Below are 23,984 nucleotides of genomic sequence, written 5' to 3' on the forward strand. Positions count from 1 at the left end.
GGTATAAAAACACTGGCAATATTCACATCCGCCATGTTTAGTGAGTTCGTGACGTCACAATCCTAAATGATTCGTGGGAAGATGTCGGCGTGTTGAGTGGTCTCGAGTGGGTTGGTGTTGGACAGTGAACAGTTTTAACAATATATGTGATAGCATAAGCAAATTAGACTTCCAATAAATATTATTTTAAACAACCATGGCGTTACGCTTTACAAATAAAAAAGACTTAATGATAGCCGGAAGGTATCGCATAGTTCGTAAAATCGGTAGTGGTTCGTTTGGTGACATTTATTTGGGCATCAATATTTCAAATGGAGAGGTAATGCAACTTAATTTTAATGCGATTTGAAGGGTTTTAATCCTGTGTTTGCATGAAAATAGTTATTTTTGTTCAATTTTGCTCCTTTTAAGAGCGCCGAGCCCGTGTACAAAACGGGCCGTTACTTAAAAATATCCTTGGTGTCTTGTGAAACACGGTTTCATTTGGCGGCCATATTTTATTAAACCTCGTTATTTCTTCTTGTGTGCATCAAGATTGTGTGTATTTCAATATGTATTCTTGTTTACTGAATGAAAATTCAGGTAAAAGACTAGGATTCCCTAGGTCCGCCTTAAATAAGCGGTTTGTTACACCTTTCGTGTGTAATATATTTCACATGTATTGCGACATTGTATTGTCACTGACGGAAGCGAAGAACAGTTATTTTCCGAACTGGATTTGCTCGTACTCCCAATAACGGATGCAATTATTTATTTTTACTTTTTATGTATTGATTATTGTTAAATAACTCCTTCATTTGTTATTTTTCCTGCGAAATTTCATTATAACAACACTTGTGTCTATGGAAACAACAATTTCTTCAATGTCCTTCAAGGAATGCATGCTAGCTATTTATTCACTTCCCACTGTCTCGAATTACTTTCAATAATAATTTATTTTCAGAAACAACTAAAATTCCTTCGGAATAAAAAAATTGAACAAATTACTTTGGGAGTGCATTGAATTTAATTAAAACCACAATCGCATCCTTTGTTATACGAATTATTATTTTGTAAATCAATTTGCTGGTATTTAATTCTTAATATTGTAATCCCAGATTAGTAATGGATAACCGTTTTAGCTCGGCGTGTCAATACTATGAAAAAAACCTGGTCTTGACTCGAGTGCTATGTCACTTCTAGAAATATAATAGTAAATGAAAGAGTTGCCTTGAACTATTTGTTTATTATTAATTAAAAGGCAAAAATAAATAATTGTTGACATTAAGTGTCTTTTTTGTTTTTTAATTGCATTTGCTAAATCTTTAAGGTTGATATTTCACAGTGGCGAGCCGTGATTTATTTTAGGTAATACTCAATTTCAAGACTTTCCGCAAATCAAATATTTTAGTGTTGTTTTTCAATAATAAACTACCATTCCAAATGATGTTGTTTTTTTTTCTATGTGTATTTACTGAAATATGAACTAAAACTTTTGAAAACCAAAAAACAGAAGAAAATTCAGATGGTCCTTTTTGACATCTGACTACCGAAGTGTTCAATATTACATGCTGAGCACGAAAAATCTCATTAATATTGAGTAGTTCGGCATAAATTCGTCTTCAAATGTATAAAAGTGGGAGTGGGATTTTCCAGTGTCCCACCAGTCACTGGGAGTAGCCGTCGAGTGGAAAACACTCGTCCAGGGTTCTGGTTGTGTTTCACACACATAACTGCGTTCTTTATACTCCTGTACATGGAAAGAAAATTGAACAAATATGAACAAAATGAAAGCAAAAGGCAATCATTGAAAACCCCCCCATCTTAAAAACGCTTAACGAGTATCTAAAGATATTAATATTTCTCACGGTGTCTTTGTGTAACTTGCTATACTGTCTTAAACACCCGAGATAGAGGGTAAGATGAGCAGGTTATCTACTCGATTTCCTTTTTCAGGATCGAGTTGAAAACACTCATCCGGGATTCTGGTTTCATTTCACACACAGAACTGCATCTTTATTCCAGTCGAGATACGTCTGTCTAACCTGTACACTAATATAAAAATTTAATTTAATACAACGATATCAAGTATTGTAAATGTATGTTATAGTTTAATTAAGCATAGATCTTACTAACAATAATATGGTTATCATTGTGGTCAGGGATCAAAGATAAACAACAATATTGTGATACAATATCCTGCCCACTCGTTCTGCAATACGTTGATTTGATGTCTCTATAGAGTTATCAGTAATTATGAATACATTATACACCTTTTTAAGTGGGTTAGATGCACAAATTAGAAACTTTTGAACAAAATGATGAAATTCTCGGCTACCTGATTGAATAAATCACAAAAAATATCATATCTGTCTTTCATTTTGCACATAAGTCTCCAATCTAGTTGATTCTGACCTTTTAGCATATCGTGCCCTCTTATACAACAAACTCTTATGCCGTTTAAATCTCTGAGTAATAATTCTCTAGAGTAGCCCTTCAGCTCTATTGTATAGAACAAAAGTGTTCCAAATTTTTGGTTTGGTTTTTAGTTTAACAACAAACGTGTAATGGACGGTTTCAGTTTGCGCTTGCAAATCTCAACCCAAGTACTTGCGGCCCGTTGTATTGCCGTAATCTGTAGCCAACTTCTTGGCCAATAATCATAGAATGGTTTTTCTCCGTATGGGCGACTCTATTAGGTTATTACTCTAAGTTCTAAATTGTATTTCAATACCTTTTCAGATACTTGTAAAAAAATACTTTTTTTTTCATCTAACCACTCTGTGAATGCTTATAAAAAAATTCCAGGGTAAACAGCGTCAGGAATCAATGAGTTTACAAAAGTATGTTCATTGTGAAATAATTAAATTCATAATAAATCCATCCATTCTAATATTATAAATGCCAAAGTGTGTTTCTTTCACGACGCAGCGGAGGGACCAATTGACAAGATTTTTTGTATAGGGATAGCTAATAGCTGACAAGTGTCAAATTCTAAAATGTGGAATTTGGCTATGCCATATCTTCCTCGTTTTCAGCATCCGTAAACATTCCCATCGTGAATCTTTTTAGAGGTTTTTTGCTGTCGATTCGCTGCTCGTGCTCAAACTAACACTGAACCTTTTTTATTGAGTTTTGTTGATAATGCTCGTCTCAGCCTACTACGTTACTGCACAGATCTCTCAACATTTGGTAGATAGGTAAATAAACAGATAAATCCACTCAGAGAGATCTCATTTACACACTATTTAAGCATACTTTCATCCTTGTTTTTCTAAATCCATACTTCACTTTCCCGCATACGTGTATTATTGTTTTATTGTTCTTTTATATTTTATTTTGTGCAGATTAGAAAAAAAAACCACTTCTAATTCTTCTTCTTGTGGTGCCTTGTCAGATCCCCCCAACGTTGGCGATCACTACAGCGAAAGCATCTCAGTCCCGCACTACTCTTGTGTTCTGCAGCCGGGACAACTGCTTATTGGATATACTCGCCGTAGTAATTCCTGAGAAAAGATGACCAGAGTGGTTTCCCGTTGCCTTCTCTGGTGAATTTTTTCTGTCAGGGTTACCTTCCCTTAGCTGGATAGTTCTGGTTTGAAGGCGACAGAAACTCGCCTTTGATCATTTATCATTATCTGCTGTGATCACATCGTTACGAGTGTGATCCCATCGCCCGGGATTCGCGACGTTGACACTAACGAGTAGGACTAGTCAGTAGTGTTGCCGGTGGAATGCAACTGGGCGTTTGCAGCATTTTATAGAATCACAACCTCCAGCAAGATGTGACGCACTGCGACCCTACTGACAGTTTGAACCCACTTCTAATTATGGCTAGTAAATTGTTTTCTGGGTACAGCGCAGATTTATAATGAACACAATTTACTACACAGATTATGTTACCAGAGCCGAAATAATTATTAGAGAATAGATTGTAGGTCTACCTCATAGTTTCGTTTAATGTCTCGGATTCGATTCAACATAATATTTCATAACTGTCACCTGAAACGCCAGACTGATTATATTACCTTCCAAGAATGATGAAGATATGCTGCAGTTAGTGTACTGATGCAGTGTTTCCCTCACCAGTATGTGCATAAAGAGAATGATATGAGGTTGTAAATTCGGGCATAGTCAAAATAAATACTTTTGAGTGTGCCCAAATAGGAGTCAATATGATATTCTTCACCCCCGACCTATTTCAAAGTGGATGAGAAAAAGTTTTAGTACATTATTTTTTAACACACTCCCCCTGGAATTGTATTCACTTCTTCCAGCGATGCTCCAAAATTTCTATAGCTTGTAGAACATTCGTCCAACCCCCGCCAACCATTTATTTATATTATTAAAAATACTTTTTTCACAGTTTTATTCCATTTTTATTTATAAATTTTTACCAGTGACCGGGTTTCGTCGTGACTGACATCGTCAGACTGGCGGGAGACTTAACAAATTTCTATGTTATATACTAGTGCAAGCAGGGGTTGTAAATCATGATTATATATAATAATGGAAATAAAAGACAGTCTTCCACCAATCGAACGATGTCGGTCACAACGAAACCTGGTCACTGGTAAAAATTTATAAATAAAAATGGAATAAAACTATATACGTATTTTGATTATTATAATTAAAATGCAGTTCCACCAAGAAATGTCAGTAGGAAAACTCAACTTATTTATTTAGATGTACAATACAGCACTTCTGCCAATTACAATGTCCATAAATTATGTAATTTAGTAATTACAAAAACATTTTCTAAAAAAGCCCAATCTGATCCATAAAAATAATAGTAAACACTGACAAATAAGTCACTAATACACATTATTATACATATTAGAGAGGAAGGGTCTAAAACTGGTTATCCCAGCATGAAAAAGATCCACCTCTCTCAGTAGACTGTTCAACTGACAGATAATTCCCCCCACAGGAATCATCAACGATAAATTCGTCCCGCATTCAGGAAGAACAAATGGTCTGTGATGCGATGCCTACCTCTTAAATAGTTGCTTGGTGCATGTAGTTTTATGCGCTCCAAAATGTTTGTATTGTAAATTAACCCGTTCAGAGCTTAAAGGCCATCATAAGCGAGGCAATGCTCCATCTGGCCCGCTAACTTGTATTATCGAGCATACCTAAAAGGAACAATGATGAGTACTGCAATGGGTAGTATCCGTACTCTCTCGTGCACAGGTAACAAAGAAACTTCCGTGTTCTCTCAACCATTAGTGAGTATCTACACATTTGCAGCGGTCAGAGACTTGTAACTAAACCTAAGCAGGCTTCAACTTGTCATTGGGTACTTCATAAGCATATTAAGCTACATAATGCATACACATCAGCTCGACTGGTCAACTCGAAGCAGGTCAAATATGAAGCATATCAATCGACCCCCTTGAGTTAAATATTCATAATGTGACAGTGTATTGTTGTGGAAGTCTGCATCATCGAAGGTAATTTTATGTAGATAGGTGTGTGCCTAGCCAAGGGATTATCCGACCATTGTTTGGAATGAGTTATTCCACCGGGAAGTTTAATATGTTTTCAGAGTAATATTCCTTTCCATGTCAACGTAAACAGCGTTGCCCCTTAGTGATGTTTCCCAATTTTTTCTCAAAAGGATATGTGTATTTTCAGGAAGTGGCGATTAAAATGGAGCCTGTCAACTCACGGCACCCACAACTGTTGTATGAGAGCAAACTATACAGGGTCCTGCATGGAGCTATTGGAATACCACACATACGGTAAGTCATGACTAAACATGTACTTTAATGTTTTTGGGAAAAATCACCTTTAAGGCTCATTTAAAAAAGTGTTTCAATTTATTAACCGTATATTATTCCATTGTACAATCTTAACTACAATATGGTATTATTAGTTGTGGAGGTTCCTACACAAGTATTATAAACGCTTCTCCCCTGCAGAAGTACGCAACCATTTGTTTTTTAAATATTTTCTTTAAAAAAAAATTGTTCGTTCTAAATATTTTTTAAAATATGCTATTATGTCTTCTTGCCCATACTGATCATCTTGGTTTCGGATGTGACAGGGTTTAAAGAACATCCTGTATGCATGTATTACAAATTGTTGTTTTGGCTATTAAAAATATATATTCTTGGCTGTCCCAAAATAGAGTTACTTTCCCGAGTCCAACAGTGGAAAAAACATTCTCTTGATATTTTTTGTGTACATATATTAAGATAATAAATATATGAAGAAATGAGAATGTGTGCCATCATCAGCTCTGCTATTATGTTAAATATTTTTTGTCCTGTGTAAGAGTACTATATGTGTGCCAAAGAAGTCCTTATCACTGTTGAGAAATCAGATTACTATTAGAACTCCGAGTCTCTAAATGATATGAAATGATCAAATGCTTAGGTACAAGTCTTACATATAGTATTAAGTAAATTATATAAGTATATTCACCGACTCTATGGATATGAATCGTAAATCGTAACAGCTCACTAGGGCCCAAAACAGCAACATACTGGATTTTGCGAATAAGTGTCCCAAGAGGAATTTCGAGTATACGATTATTTGACTTTGTAGGGAACGAAGAAATTAGCGAACTAACCCAGCAAACTCAGGTGGTAAATGTCCTTAAGCTGAGATGTTACAGTTGGCTTAGCCATACACTGTTAATGCCTTCTGGAAGCCTTAACCATGCTTGCCTACTTTACAAGGCATCGGGTTCTCAACATCCTGGAAATGTTGCTGATAATTTGTCGGCAGTTCAGTCAGAACTGCTGGATGCGAATCTGACTTGGGAAGACGCACAGCAGCTTGCAGCAGATTTATTCCGCAAATAACTACTGTTGTATCCCAACTCCTAACAAACAAAAATAATTATTATAGTATGAAATAAGCAGTCAATATATATTAAATATGTATTTGTAAACAATGAGGAACTTCAGCCCTACGGGAAATTGGATTCAAAAAATGTTTTCTTGCGCGCGGTAAAAATTAGAGCATTAAATTGTACTGTAAAATTTCTTAAAATGTACGAAAAAATCATAAAAACGCACTACTTTGAATGACGTCACTGGTTCATATGAACCATCTAATGATATGAGAGCATTGAAGGTTATCCGGCTCGGTCACCGTAAACGAAACAATCGGAAGAACTGTCATAGAACAACCTCTGACGTCGCACGTGAAGTTATTTCAGAAATACAAATCATAGCGCTGATAATACGATATATAAAAATTATTTTTAAAAAAATTGGCTTAGTTTAATATTCTATTAACAAATAAAAAAGACACTGAACTTCCTTATTAACATTCGTTTGAAGGAATTACAGGGAAATTTCGAAATATAGACATGTACTGGCTACTGGGCTTATGACCGTTGTTGATAATTGTTGATTTCCACATCTGCATTAAGATTCTATCAGTTATTAATGCAGATGTGGAAATCACAAACATTAGCCAATGACAGATCTCTCTGTCTCTGTTAAGATATCAGTCTTCAGATGAAATCCCAAGAGGATTCAATTTCAGTATCAATCCACAAAGATGTATTTTACAAATAACTGTAATTCTGTAGTAGTCTAACATTACTTATCTATATGTATTGATTTAGTATACGAAAATCCCGACTTAACACGGAACCTTCTAGCAAGTCGGGACATGAAAATCAATAGTGTAATGGAAAAGTACATTAATAAATTTTTTTTAAAAATAATAAATATCGATTCGGGATTCGTTTGTGGTTATCTCAAATTTTATGTGCAGTTGATAGTGAAATCGGAATAAGCAAAAAGTATTATTTGATTTTGAGGAAGAAATTTCTGCGCAATATAAATATGTAGTTCACAGAATGACTCACAGGTTGAGCCATTACGCCGTCACACGTCACGCCCGGCGATTAGTGGCCACTCTGCCTCTCTGCACTCGGCGCTCAGCACTCGGTACTCCAATACTGAGAACTGAATTCCGAGCCTTACTGTTAATGTGCCCATTTTTACTTTCCACTGTTCGTGTAATAGCGTTGCAAGGCGCCACCATTGTAATTAACACACAACGCTTGCGTTTGTTTCATTTATTTATTTGAGAGTATATTTGTGTACATTACAAAAAAATTATTCCAAGGCATAACATAACACCAAACAAATTAACAATCGAATTTGAATTTTAAATACGAGGTGAGCGCCATAAATTCTCGGCCCGACAGGCTTATACAGGTCTGAGCGTGTTCAAACCCCGTTGCGTCATAGTTGCACGTGTACGAGACCCGGGCCCCGACTACAATGGGAAGTTACTATTTATCTTAAATTTTATCTACAAATAAGTTTTCAATATGAAAAGCATAATATGCGTACAATTTTTTCTTTTAATCATGTCCAATTAAGGGTTACGGACGAAGATGTTTTAAATGTTCATGCAAATATACTCATTTTCGTACACAAAAATCGGTTTTTCATTATAGACAGTCGAAGACAACTCTGTTAACTTCCCAATGTAATCGGGGCCCTGCACTGTGTATATGAGAGCTCGAAGAAGAGTAATAGTTTTTAGTAGCCAGCCAGACAACGCGACTAGAGCATGAATGTCTTCTTAGCTAACAAAAATTGAGTACCGCACGGTCATTAAATTTTTAACTAAAGAATGGCATTCGCCTAATCAAATTATGCAACGTTTAGACGACGTTTATGTCGATTTATCTCTTCCATATTCCACCGTAAAAAAGTGGGTCAAGAATCCCCTGAAGATGGTGAGAGGTTCGGTCGGCCAATTGAAGTGATAACGCATTAAAAACATTCAATTATTGAAGAAATTGTATTTTAGAAGATCGCCGTTTGAAATGGCTTCTAATATTTGTGAAACAAGTACTCGCCGAATTCTCCATGACCATTTGGGTATGAATAAGGTCGGTGCAAGATGGATACCGCGTCTTCCTTTTGCTCACCAACGTCTGGTTAAATGTGCGCGCCCGTCTTTAAACATGTCACTATAATTAATCACTTACATTCATAAGGGCCACAAATAAAAATTGGTCTTTTTTCAGCTAATCAAAGTGTTGAACGTAATTTTTTGCCTTTTTTTATTATCTTGCTTTTTACTTTTGTGTTTTTAGTATCATTAGATGCATTTTTTAATGTTTATATTTATCTAATTATGGAGTTTTGTACTCTCATCACCCAGAAAGCTCTGAAGTTAGCCACCAAAACGCAAAATGCCCAAAGGGCTGTTGTGCGATTTGGGTAATTTATAATGTAAAATTCATGGGAGTCTTATTCTTATAGAAAAATATGACCGATTAATATCTAATTTTTCCAATAAAACGAAATTTCAGGGTTTTCGTTTTGAATTTAATTTATGTTATTTTGAATTTAAGCAGCGATGTGTGGAGACGACCCAAAATGGTTCTGTTTTATGATCCTCGATCCAAAAGGGTATCGATGGAATGGCGGCGACCCGATGAAACTCGTCGCAAAAGCCGATCAATCAACGAAAAGGTGATGGCCACAATATTCTGGGATTGTGCGGGCATTTTACTTGTTGACTTAAAAGAGCGCAACACAACCGTCTTCAACACTTATTATGCGTCATTGTTGCGTAAATTGAGGGACAATATTCGTGCAAAACGTCGAGGAAAATTCACAAAAGGTGTTCGATTATTGCACGACAAGGCACCCGTGCATACTGCCGCCATTTCACAAGCTGCCATCCGCGAATGCGGCTTTCAAGAATTTGATCATCCCCCGTATAGCGGACACGGCTCCTAGTGATTATTATTTATTTTCTAATTTAAAAAGATTTTTAGGGGACGTCGTTTTAAGGACGATAATTTTTTATAAGAGTATAGAATTAATTGATCGTTGCAATAAATGTTTTAATAATAGAGTAGATATTTTAAATAAAAAAATATATGTTTTCCAAGTTTATTTTGTTCTTTATCTGGCCAAGAATTTATGGCGCCTACCTCCTCATACATATGGTGAAATAAAAATACACACTAGCTAGAGTAAAGGGAATTCATCCTCGGTTTACACTGCAGTATTTCACTCTTCCTAAAATGGCACCTGAAGCGTAAGACTGATAACCTTACCTTCCTGTAGCCGATGATCGAGATACGCGGCATTGATTGTACCAATGCAGTGCCCTTTACAAATGAGTTGTTTATAATAACATTTCTAAAAATGAACTGTTTTTACCACCAACTTTATTTTCCTACAAGGCAATGTCTCGTCTTTCTGTGACTATAATTATATGATTATATTCATCCATAAGACTTAACCACGGGCAAAGCTTGAAAGGCCAAAATAGTTGCATGAAATTCTAAACAAATATAACCTTAAATTAATGAATTAGCCTTTCGATTGGTACACAAAATAAATAGATGTTTTTAAATTCTCCGCAATTATCAATTTCACTGTCGTCAATCTCTTGTTCTAATTTACTGCCATTTAGGTACAGGTTTCTAATAAGCTTCGACGCTTTTTATAGTTATTGTAAAAATATGAAACATTGCAAAAAATAAGTTTTTTTCCACAATCTGTAAAATTAGATCGTCAGTTCGCTCGCCGGCAGGTGAGAAGTGTTTAGTGGGATTACACGCTGCGGAGCACAATTGTGGTGAGTACGTTGGGGTCTACGTTCATGACGCACGGAAGGATTGCGGCAGTGTTTCTATTAAAATTGGAGCCTCGCTATTCACGAATGCATAGGATCTTCACAATGTTATTACTGTTAATTTTATCTAATTATTAATCATATTTACTTTTTTATTTTTTTTTTATTTATTATTTATTTATTTAGTTCTATGTATTTACATAGTCTAATATATATTTACAACACAATATTTACATCTATACTTTTTACTACCTAATATTTTTCACATATATACTTTTTACATTTAATTTTAAATATATTTACATTAATTTCATTTTTTATGCTTTCTGGTATTTCTTCAAATAGTTTTATTCCCTTGTACATAAGGCAGTTCTGGGACATTGCTTTTGATTTTTTTTCCAGTCTTATATTTTTAGATCCTCTTGTTGCATAGTTATGAAAGAACTCATTATTTTTTAGTTTATTTTGAAAATATCTCGGAACTATTCCTTTAATAATTTTGTTTATTTCATTGGCAACATTGAATTTGATTCTTTGATCAATTGTCATGATATCTAGAAGTTGAATCATTTTCTTAACATTTGTTCGTATCCCACATCTTAATATTATCCTTTTGGATATTAATATTATCCTTAATATTATTATAACTTTGTAAAATCAAATGATATCGAATAGTGCACATTTTTGGTTTGCATTGTTTTTTCATCCAAAGACATGTTTATTCTTATGTGTTCTTTATTCTGATTCGACTTTTTTGTTTATTTATGCAGCATCACTTTTAACTAAACCGTTTATTTTTACATTTTAATCATTTTTGATAACAAAAGACAAAATCATAATTTGAGCTTAATTATTTATTTATGAAACGGAATAGCACACAGCTAGTCCTTTAAATGTACGTAAATAGGAAAGTTCAGTGCTACCTAAAATAAGATGTAAAAATGTTTTCTCACACGCGGTAAAAATTAGAGCATTTAATTGTATGGCTAAGGTTTTAATAAAAATAAACTACCTTGAATGACGTCACAAGTTCTTGTGAATTGACCAATGAAATAGTATTTTATTTTATTTTATTTATTAGGGATGTCAACAGTAATACATGTAAAAAATATATAACAAATAAAATATACAGAGAATAAAACCAATGACAGATATTTTATTTTATTTTATTAACATAAACGGCAAATATGCCTTTTACAAAAAATTATAATAAAACATATTTTGCTTAATATTTTATATCCACAGAAATACATTAAATACTCGTACAATACATGCTAGTGTGTTTGTGTTAGTGTAAATGTGTGAGAGGATAATATTGTGATAGATTTCCAGTTTACTTGAAGACAATTCACCAATCATAGAGATCTTGTGACGTCACAGGCGGAGTTATTTCAAAATTGCAAAACTTAAAAAAATTAAAGCGCTGTTTTTTTATTTTTAAAATGTGCTTAGTTTCAAAGTCTGTTAACAAATAAATAACAAAAAAAACTCAGCTACCTCATTATATTGGTCGATCATTTTTATTTTCGTTAAATACAGGATGTTTATTAAAGCCTGTCACATCCGATACCACGATGATCGGTATGAGAAAGAAGACGTATTGGCAAATTAAATTATTTTTTTAGAACGAATGACACTTAGAAAAAAATAATCAAAAAAAGGAAATGGTTCCTTCTGCAGGGGAGAAATCAGGTGGGGGGAGTCTGATACTCCGACAACCGCGCGGCCGCGCTCCCCTCGCTTCTCCTCTGCAGAAATAAGCAACCATTTGTTTTTTTTTTTTTTTAATCTTTCTAAATTTATTTCTTTAATATGCTAACATGTCTTCTTGCCCATACTGATCATCGTGGTTTCAGATGTGACAGGGTTTAAAGAACACCCTGTATATTACCTTTTTTTATGCATTTCTTCCCGCTGCCTTTATTGTTTTGCGTGATAAATCTATTATTGTTTTTTGGCCATTTTTAGATGGAAACCAAACTTTTATTCAGCTGGAAATCAAACGCAATCATACACATTAAAGCGGCATCGTAACGGAAAGAGTCCATCGGGTGCGAGACGCGGGAACAGCACCTTACCGCGCACGCCATGAACGTGGACCCCGACAGTAGTTTGTAGGTATACTTAGGTAGCAACGGCTAAGTGGTCCACAGCCTACAGCACGGTAGGGTCGGTTGTCGCTACAAGCAGGTCACCGGGTCACTTTCTAACGTGTCGCCAGCGCAGCTGATTGCTTGTACACGGTCGGCCACAACTCTCGACACTGGTTTTAAAAAAATACAACGGGACCTCTTTTTGCACGGGGAAAATGTTCCACCATCGTTTACATCGGTACCGTGTAAAAAAAAAAGTATACCAAAAAAAAAAAAGTGTACTAAAAAACGATTGGGGGGTAGGTTTCGTTGCACAAAAATCATTTCGAGATTTAAAAATATGAAAAATAATAATAATTGTTTGCTATTTTTGTACCTTGATGAGTAAGTTTAGTGACTTTTTTAATTTTTTTTTTTGTATCGTGTTATCAGCGCTATGATTTTTTTTTAAAATTTTCACTGAAATTATTCCGCGTGTGACGCCAAATTGTCTTCCGTTTCTTCGCCAGTTCTGCTGATTGGTTCGTTGACTTACCGTAAACGGGAAATCTTTCACAACTATCTTATCATTGTTTGATTATTGTGACTTGGTGTCGTCGTTCGAAGTAAATCGTTTTTATGAAAATATTTTTTTTTTTTTTATACATTTTCAAAAAACAGCTGTACAATTTAATGCTCTGTTTTACCGCGCGTAAGAAAAAATAAATTATATCCAATATCCCATGGGGCTGAACTTCCGCGTTTTATTTTTTTTTTTAATATGACATGACAACAATATACTTACTATCATAATATTTAAAAAAGATATAAAAAAACATAAATATATTACAAGGAATAATGCTCCTACTTTAAAAAAAAAACAACCCTAAATTTTCATTATGTATAAAGGTTTAAAAATGTATGAAAAGATGTGTAAAGGATGAAAAGCGTTTTACTGTAAGATTATGTAAATAAAGTAAGTGTAAATATTAGATTTTTTACTAATGAGGAACTTCAGCTCTACGGGAAATTGGATACAGTAAGTTTTTTCTTGCGCGCGGTAAAAATTGGAGCATTTAAATGTACGGCAGTTTCCTGAAAACGCCCGCAATTAAAAAAAAACATTTTAGTAAAAAGAACTACTTTAAACGACGTCGCTGGTTCATACGAATCAACCAGTGATAAGAGAATTACGGAAGATATTTTATTTGCTTGCCGTGAACGGACCAATGGGCAGAACTGATCGAGAATAAGCGTAAGAGTTCCTCTGACGTCACACGTGGAGTTATTTCAGAAATTAAATTAAATTAAATTCCATCATTACTGGGACAAGTAAAATTCTATATTCCGACTCGTAGATTGAGAAACAATGAAGTACTGTTCATCGATCAGCATAGAACAAACTATGGCCTAAATTCTCCAATGACCCGCCTTTGTCGTATTGTTAACTCAAGACAGGATCTGGACTTTTTTGGTTTAAGTTTACAACGATTTAAACGAGCACTAAATAAATAGTCCAGATCTTGTCTCGATGTCCCTTATGTTTGTCAATGCTTCTTTCTTTTTTCTTTAAATGTTTTAAACTACTCTTTTATTGTAATATTTAAACCTTATAAATTGTATACATGGACAATGTCCGTTAATAAATAAATAAATAAATACGAAACTTGATCAAATCTTAACGCTGATAATACGATGCATATTTTTTTTTTTAATTTATTATTGTATTATTTAATGACGGGCAAGGCTGACTTAACTCCACTCCATTTTCCTTGTGCAGGATTTTTACCTGAAGTACCTGCTGATTTTTTTTAATGATAAGAATATAATGAACGTCAATTAAAGATTTTTTGTTATATATAACCATCTGTTTTACTATCTTTCCGAGTGTATGTATCGATACGTTATAGGAGCCAGCTTGTAGTCGATCGATAGATACATACAGATGATCGTTACGCGTACCGTCTAGGTGATTTTCAAAAGTCATGCAAAATTTATGCTCAAGCGAGCATTTTTTTTTGTTGCTTAAATTGGGATTTATTGGAGGTTATAATCGCTTTGAAGTGAGCACTTTTTATTACAGAAGCCTTTTTAAAATATAAATGAGAACTATTTTAAATGTTAATGACGTAAGGAACGCGGACTAATTGTTTACGGTCATTCCATTGGCTTGTTTCGATCATATGATGTCGATATGACAAGTAGGTAGAACATACCGAGGTAAGATACAGATAGTACAGAAGTTAAGTATACCGTCTTGATATAGACAGATGAAGATAGCGTTCATAATCGAGGCACTGATTCAGAAATTATTTTAACTATTTTTTTAAATCTTTCGATTTGTGTCATTTATTTTCTTCTTTCTAATATTATGATTTTCCCAGCATAAATAGGTTAAATGCCCTAACGAGTGTTATTTTTATTATTCTGTAAGCATGGACTTTTTTTAAATTTCCTACTTTTATGAATATTTTACATGATAAGTATATAATTGTTTATTTTTTTAAAAGTTTCTTTCCCTGTCTCCTCCGGGACCCTTTGCAAGATCCCACATTCTAAGCATTCCTTACCTCATCGTGCAAATTCAAAGTGCCCCACGTAAAGTGCTTTATATGCAAATCTATTTATTTTCAAGGGGGCAATTACAATCGGAAGTTAACTGAGTTATCTTCGACTGTCTATAAAATAAAATCGATGCTTATGTCTGAAAATGTGTAAATTTGTACAAAATTTAAGTATCTTCATCGGTAACCTGTTATTGAACATGTTTAGAAAAATATATTATGCATATTCTGTTTTTCATACAGAAAACTTAATTTTACTTTGTTGATAAAATTGAAGATAAATGTTAACTTCCCATTGTAATCCTGGTGCTGGAATGAGCTTATAAGGTTTTTTATCACCTCTTTTTTAATTAAATACCTTTTAATCTAAATTGAATACGTTTGGGAATTGTGTGTAATCATGTTTTTTAATGTTTTTAGACAAAGATCATAAATATGATAAATATCTCAAAATCGTCCAAATGTTGTATAAGTATTTAAAAATATTTATTTTTTATGTGTAAAAGTAGGTATACAATATATTATATTATTTGCTCGCTTACTAACAGCTGTAAAAAAGCGATATGTACAAACCCTGACCTACTTACACGAATCTGTTTTTAATTGTTAAAGAGATATTTCTAATAGCAATAAGCCCGCCAATGTACATATTTATTGCAAAAAAGTTTCATAAATAAATAATAATATTCGTATTTCATTTTTATTGAATGACTGCTTATTTTTTATGCCATCATTAGCAGAAAATACTCGTATTTTTATATATTTGAATTTCGCCACTGTAAATATAAAAAAATATTCCAAAACTGCTATTTTTATTTATTATTTATCGTGCTATTTATTGCATTCAGCCGGTCGGTATTTATCGCGGTCGGCAAGTCAAATGTCAAGAAAAGCAGTCGCCATATTAATTGTAATTTAATTTTTTACTTTTTCGTATTTGATACTCCTAACTTTTTGGCGAATGCAGTATATTGTATTTTTTTTTTTATACTAAACGCCGATTTTTCGCCAATGAACTGTATTTATTTACGAGGAAAGCAACAAACAAACCGACACGAACTTTGAGTTAGAGATTATACACGCGTTGACTTATGTCTGCGATAACTTAAGCATGTTCATTATTGTTCATTGTGATCGCTCAAATGCTCAGCATGTTTTTAAGCCCGGTGATAGTTATTTGTGATTGAGCTACTGTATTGCATAAATTAATCGACCATCGAAGATTTTGAAGAAGGACATTCTGAAATATGAGAGTACTCGCACTCAAATATTTAACTTTCTGTGTATAAAGAAGCAGTCATTTCTTGACAATACTTATCCAGTAGTCCAGTATTAAATTAATAATAGCTTGTTTCATTTATCGATCCCACCCATTCCAACGTCAGAGCAGAAGCCGTATATGAATATTGTATTCTGCTATTTTTACTTTTTTTTTATTCATTGTTTTTTCTGTCACATTAACAAGAAAATTCCGCATTTTTCAAAAATATTATTTGAACCGGGAATTAATCAAATAACATAATGAGGAAGCTCGGTGGTTTTTTTAAATCTTTTTTTATGTATCGTATTATCAGCGCTGTGATTTTTTTTAAAGTTTGTATTTCTGAAATAACTCCGCGTCTGACGTCAGAGGTTCGGGCGGAAGACCGGCAGACCGCTCACTTTTGATATGTTCTGCCTATTGGTCCATTGACGGCAAGCGAATTATAAGTCTTTCATAACCCTCTTTTCATTGGTTGATTCATATGAACTAGGCACGTCGTTCGAAGTAGTTTCGTTTTATAAAATTATTGTTTTCGTACCTTTTTAGGAAGCTTTGCCGTACAATTTAATACTCCAATTTTTTCCGCGCACAAGAAAACATTCGGTCCAATTTCCCGTAGGGCTGAAGTTTCCAATTCAACTGTTGCCAGCGCTAGTTGATTAATTCAAGGTCATTAATTTTCATGAGAAAAGTCTCATCTCCCCATTGAAAATCAGCTTTTATTTTTAATTAAATAGGTATTTTCATATTTAATAAATATATAACGGATTAAGTTCCATAAAAATCCACCTAAAAACACGATGATTATCTCACAAGAAAAATAAATATAGTCTGTATTATTTTATAACTATTATTATTATTACTATTATGGTTGGATAATTTATATAGCGCCATTTTTGTGGAAATCACCTCAAAGGCGCTGTACAATAAATAAATATCCCAGCGCGTATTGCAGCACAGAGCGCATAGACGATTTGGATTATTGTTCCTCGTTTACATTTATGGTCTATTTGAATTATAATTACATATTATTATTATTATTAATATATGTATACATATTATTATTAATATATGTATATATATTATGAGCGCATAGACGGTAAGTAATCTAGCTCCCATTTACATTATATTTTAATTTGACAGTGAAATTAAGTGTTTGAATGATATGAAAATAAAAAAAATAAATTCAAAAAACTCTTAACAGAAGAAAAACATTTTTAAAAAGGGAACATGGAAGTCTAGGCATTTACAGGGTTTATGACCTGTCGTTGACTAGTTTAAGTGGCCACTCTACACCTATATTATTGATTTAATGATAATCTAAATTTATTTCAACAGAAGGAAAAATTTTCTGAGAAGGGAATATGGAAGTCTAGGCATTTACAGGGCTTATGACCTGTTTAAGTGGCCACTTTACACACTGTGTAACATTCACCATTCTGCCCATGTTTGAACATCCACATTTCCTAAACTCTTCCATCTGTTGACTTTTGTGAAGTAAAAGAGCTGAAACCCCTATCACGTGCGTGAGATTCATCCGGCTGAACCAAATCACCTACTAGGCAACGCCTGTAAACAATTTTCCAATTTTTATACTTCTTCTTTTACCAGGTAGTAATTCAACAATGTTTGATTATGTCCAAATGCTTGCAGACTGGCTGGATGTCCTCCCTAGGGAGTTGTTCATATTTAAATTTATTTCAACAGATTCCCTTCTCAGAAAATTTTTCCCTCTGTTGAAATAAATTTAAATATGAACAACTCCCTAGGGAGGAAATCCAGCCAGTCTGCGAGCATTTGGACATTATCAAACATTGTTTGATGATAATCTAATTGAAAATCAATGGTTTTATATAAGGGCGGGGGAACAATCGCATAAATCAACTTATTCATTTTTTTTATTTGCTCATCTTGTAGTATGCACCTATGTTCACACGTGTTCCAAAAAGCGGAAGTCAAATAACGTTATTAAGGATAGTATTATCAATATAATTTATCACACAAATTAAATTATTAGTTATCGACTAAAAAAAAGTTTTCTCAAAGAAGAACCTTTTCTAACTTTATGCCTTTAACGTCGTTACATTGAAGAGTTATCACATGGCTATGTATTCCTGATTATTAGCAATAATCCAGTTCCTATAAGTATGGATGAAAAGGGATATTCTTTCAAAGTCAGATTAGATTCCTGCAATGTTTGAGGCACAAAAAACTGTCTCCTGAAATGTAAGGCATTTTGACTTATGTGATTGTTTCCCCCGCCCATAAATTTATTATTTTATCATCTTGCGATCCTCCCAAGTAAACAGTTTAAAAAAAAACATATTTGTGTACTTAAATGGTTCTAGGAGAATATATATTTTGAAGTTTATTAATCTCAAAATATTTCATTAGCAAATTACAACAGGGATAGAGAATACCTTAAAGAAGGGAATATGGAAGTCTAGGCATTTACAGAGCTTATTTATTTATTTTTATATTAACGGTTCAAGGAACCTTTTACAATAAAAAGTTTTACAGAAATAATCACAGCCGTGAACAATTCATTATGTAATATATAATATGAAATAAAACTATATCATTCAACTGAATAATTAAAACTAAACAAATTAGTTAAAGTATTTTTTTTTTAAACTACAAAAAAGTAAAAAAGAAACAAAATATCCAAGATGACAAATAAAAGATAACAATTAAAGTGAGAAAATCTTATACTCTAAATATAACAAAGTAAAATTAAGAATAATTTAACATAAACATAAAGTGGCTCCTATTTAGCTAGGTAATTATGAAAAAGAAAAATAATGCTACAGTAATACTTTATAAATAATACATTTTTGGATCAATATGAAAGCTCAAATAATCTTAATAACACCTTTATTTTGTCAGTTGGAATTTGGCAATAAATCCATAACTGTATAATTTATATATAAAGAAACAAACAAAAATATGTATCCAAGAAAACAAAGTTTGAAATAAATTCATTCCTTTTCTAAGAAATAACGAGTGAGATTACATTTTAATGTAAGTTAGAATTGAAAATATCAAATATGACCATTGGCTGGATAAAGTGGCCACTGAAACCAGCTTATGACAGGTCATAAGCCCTGTTTATGCCTAGACTTCAATATTCCCTTCTTTAAGCTATCTTAATGACTCCCGAGGGGGTGAAATCCGATCTTTTGTCTACAAACATTTGGACAAACTCAAATGTTGTAATCAAAACATTTCGTTCGACTCTTTCAACATGTTTTATATGGACTTTGTAAAAAGTGGACCTGTAGTAGAGATATGTACTGACTTTCTTACCGAGGATACAAATGTTTCATTATTTCACTAATTCAAAATGCTGTGTAGATCCAAGAATAAAAACCGAAATTTTCAAGTGATGTGATTGATAATACGACATTTAATGTCAAATCCCTCATCAAATAAGTTAGCAAGCTCTCGTATCTGTACATCAGTATGTACCTGCGTTCTCTAACGCCATGACATTATCAAATCTGATAATCGAGTAATGCGCTATTAAACGTAGCGTATCATTGAATTTTCAATTCGTTTGTTAATGAACACTAATTGTAATTCCTTGATAAAAACAATAATATTTATTATTTAATTGCAGTGATACTGTCATTCCAGCTTAAAATTGAAAATGGTAGAGTTATCTTCATATCAAGTACTCGTGACATTATTTTCTAGTATATAATTCTTTAAAAATTTACACTTTAAACATATCATAATGTTACGCTTTACTTTTAACCTTTTCCTAACTGTCCTAAAAACACCCGCGCGTTACGGTGCTGTGTAGTTAAAAAAGTGTTAAAAAATAAGAGATTTTATTTTATTTTATTTTTTTAAATTTTTTTTTTATTTAAATCTTAAAATAGGGCACACATATCATACATATTGTTATGTGTGTTCTAATAATAACATTGCAAATATATTTAATTTATAAATTGTTTATCACATATGTCTTGACCATTATTTTAAATTTTGATATGTTTTTTTCTTCATAAATATTTTTTTCCATTTAAAAAGGGTGAATGGAATATTCATATGGAATGGCTTTAATTAACTATAATTTAATTAATAGATTATAATATTTCAATCCAACTGCTGAAAACATGAAAAAAACATTGGGTATCGCTAACGACTCGGGCGAAACGTGCACCCGCGCCAACTTCCCGAGAGCTACTAAGTAGCTAGTACTGGACTACGTGACTAGACATGTAGTGGACGTGTAACGCCAGGTGTTATTGGTATACTGTGAGTATATACTTTTGATGATCTCTTCTCTGGTCTCAATCCTGGGATTGGCTGGCAGCAATTACTTTCATTCTTCTCCTCCATTCCTCCCTGTCTTGTGCGGCTCTTTTAAAGTCAACATATGATGAGCAGCTCACGTCCTCTAATAGGTCCTCCAGGTACTCTCGGCGTGGGCGTCCCCTAGAATTCGTCCCCTCCATTATGACATGCAGGAGGCCTTCTTGACGTATCACATGGCCGATCCATCTCGCTCGCCTTTCGGACAAGGTCCTGAGCAGGTGCCTTCCACCTTCGATTCTTTGGAGAACCTCCTCGTGTGTAATGTGGTATCTCCAGGAAATTCCTAGTAGTCTTCTATAGGACCACATCTCAAAAGCCTTTTAATGATATTTGTAATTTATCCCCGATTTCCGATAAAATGCTTTTTTGTGCCTAGTAAGTACTTAATATTTAATAACAAATTATTTTAGTCGATACGTAAATGTGTAATGGAGGAATACTGAAAATCTAAACCCAATATTTATTATATGTATAAAGATATTATAGTTATTAGACGCAATGTCTTCTAGCTACACATCACCGGGGAGGGAGGGTTAACATATCATAATTTTACACCTTAAACATATCCATAGCGAGTGTAAAAATTTTTTTTTTTATTATATCATATCCATAGCGAGTGTAAAAAAAACACTCGCTATTTTTTTTTGGTAGCACGCGGAAAAATAAAGGAACACAAAAACAAAGGCATGACATGTGTCTTCGTTTCGCAAATTCTTTCTTGTCCCATACTTATATTCCACTCTAAGGTTCGCTTCACGCGTATCGTCCAAATCCACACGACACGGTTAAATTATGTAGGATTGTCATTTATATTACATTTGCATTTAATTAAAATTTATTCAGCAAGCTACGCCTTGGTAAAAATCCTGCGAAAGTAATTCGAGTAGAGATTAGTCGACCCCATGGTGTACTGTTTATTGCGTTCGCCTGACTTAAATAAATATTATTTGTGTCACAGAAACACGATATATGGGCCTCCGATTCTCGCATTTCAGAAAAATAATATAAGAGATTTTAAGTAAATATTATAATACAGTAAATATCAGTTTACTCTGTGCTATTGTGTCGTGTCGTGTGGATTTTGTCATGGTGTGAAATGGGCCTGACGCTATTAAAATTATTCTAGTTCGCTCTCGTTTCCACTACATGTAAAACACTCGGTGATTATTGTGCTAGCTACTCGGCAATCTGGGTTAAATATTAGCACGTTTGAAATCGTCCAATCGCCTAAGAAGCCTGTGTTTTCGTTATACTGATTTGTATGAAACTACACGGATTGCGTTTTTTTTATTGCGTCAGTTATACATATATATTCAAGGATTAAGAAAAAGATGAAAATTGAGCGATTTGAGGATATCGTACACGCTTAACCCTCTCTCATCCGAATTTATTTAAATAAAAAAAATGTCACCTTACATTTGATTGTGTTCAGGCATTATTTTAAAAAAAAAACTGTTTTTTTTATTTTTTATTTATATATCGTGGTTATACAAGTAAGTGGCCATTTGCAATAATTACGAAATTGAGATTATTGACTTTTTGACATAGTATTAGCATAATGCTTGACTGGTAAAAATGCCAAGTCGATCTGTCACTCCAAAAAAAATAATTTGTAAAATATGTGACCATTTGATAGAAGTTCACAGATTTTTGACAAGTTAAACTGACTAAAACACATAGTCACTTCTATTAGTAAATTTAAAATCCAAAGAATTGACCAAGTAACAGTCAGTCAATTTTAGTTGTAGGCGATGTCACCAGTAAAGAGTAATAGTAAGTAAGTTAGTATACGTTTTGTATCTGACAGATACGGTTTTTGTTTATAAAAAGTTCATTAATAAAATTTATTCTTTAGATTATTAAGTAACACTTCTTCATTATTTATTTTGTATTTCTGTGTTTATTTAACCTTTATAAATATAAAAAAATGGATTATTGAAATAAAAAATCCCAAAGTTATAGTTATAAAATAAAATACTACCTCCCTAATAAACGAAACTAAAATGATTATCTGCCAAATTTCATGACAAATTTTACAGGTAAAATTTTCAATTTATTTTTTTTATATAAAAGTGATAATGTTTTTTTGATATGTTTATACTTTACATTAAAGTTGAAAGTATCGTACATATAATATAAAATTACCAACTAACTACCTTCTTGAAAAATCTGATCTTTGAGAAGCAATTGAACTCTAGAAAAACAGTAAAATGGCTCTCCTGAACATTATTGATTTTGTCACTTGGTCAATTTCTCTTGTATGCCCACGAAATACAAATAATTTAGTAGTTATATTACGTTGTTAGCAATTTTAGTCGAGAGGAGTAAAGAAACTTGTTGGAAATAAAATATTATGAAGAAAATTTGTAACCTTATAAATGTTATATTTACGTAATACACTAAATCATCAGAAATAAAAAATACAATGGAATCCTTTACGGTTTGGTGAAAACAGCTGATAAGGATGACAGAATCTTTCGAAAGTTTGCTCCCAGTGAACCCAACAAAACGAAAAAAATGGTGTTGCCAGCGTAAATTCTAAAAAATCCACCAGTAAATGAGGTCAGTAGTTGCTTTGCAAAAAAATTTCAAAGTTCGTGTTGTTTTAAAACAACTCTTGTTAAGAAATAATTAATATCATGATTAAATTGACCGATCCTTTTGTTTTATCCAATAAATTTAGTCGTAAAAGTATAAAAGTATTCTATGTTAACCACAAACACATATTGACGTTGATTTCGTCATATTTACGGGGAGATTAAGTTACCCAATGTGGACCCATGGAGCGATAGGCCGTTTTCACACCACAGTAAAAATCCACCCTGCACGATAAAATAACATAGGGGGTGGAATGATTTTCATTGTGTTATAATTTATTATTCTTTTAAAATTATATTATTGATTAAATTGCTTGTCAACGCACTAACTCAAGTACACACGAAGGGCGAGTTATCTTCATTTTATTTTATTTTTAAAACTTGAGAGTAGAAACTAAATAATTAAAGCGAAAAAAGAAAATAATAAATAAGTATCTAACCCACCTTAAATTTACCGTGCCGTGTAGATTTTGGCGACACTCGTGAAATCGGCCATGGAAGAAGATTCGCAGCTTTATTCGCGTTTTTACCTCTATTCATATACATATTATATTTTAAAATCAAGCGTGCGGTTTTCCGATAACCCTACAAATTTTAGTATAAGAGT

At 33.1% G+C, this 23,984-nt stretch overlaps 1 protein-coding gene and 1 long non-coding RNA gene across 3 annotated transcripts in view; one reads left to right on the plus strand and one right to left on the minus strand.

Moving 5' to 3' along the window:
- Positions 1–68: 68 nt before the first annotated feature.
- Positions 69–23,984, plus strand: part of CkIalpha (Casein kinase Ialpha) — a 64,695-nt gene continuing 40,779 nt past the window's right edge. For both annotated transcript variants that reach the window (XM_088236489.1, XM_088236488.1), the window contains exons 1-2: positions 69–319; positions 5,617–5,723. In XM_088236489.1, the coding sequence (XP_088092615.1) occupies positions 197–319; positions 5,617–5,723 (230 nt within the window). In that variant the 5' untranslated portion in view covers positions 69–196. The remainder of the gene's footprint in view (positions 320–5,616; positions 5,724–23,984) is intronic.
- On the minus strand, positions 5,801–7,891 carry LOC148274885 (uncharacterized). The gene is made up of 2 exons (XR_015824175.1): positions 7,811–7,891; positions 5,801–6,811 (listed from the first exon to the last, which is right to left on the minus strand). It is a non-coding gene; the product is annotated as an uncharacterized LOC148274885 (long non-coding RNA).

This window comes from Micrasema longulum, unplaced genomic scaffold (assembly GCF_059751315.1).
Source record: "Micrasema longulum isolate JH-2025_06_02 unplaced genomic scaffold, ASM5975131v1 h1tg001562l, whole genome shotgun sequence".
In the NCBI taxonomy this organism is placed as follows: domain Eukaryota; kingdom Metazoa; phylum Arthropoda; class Insecta; order Trichoptera; family Brachycentridae; genus Micrasema; species Micrasema longulum.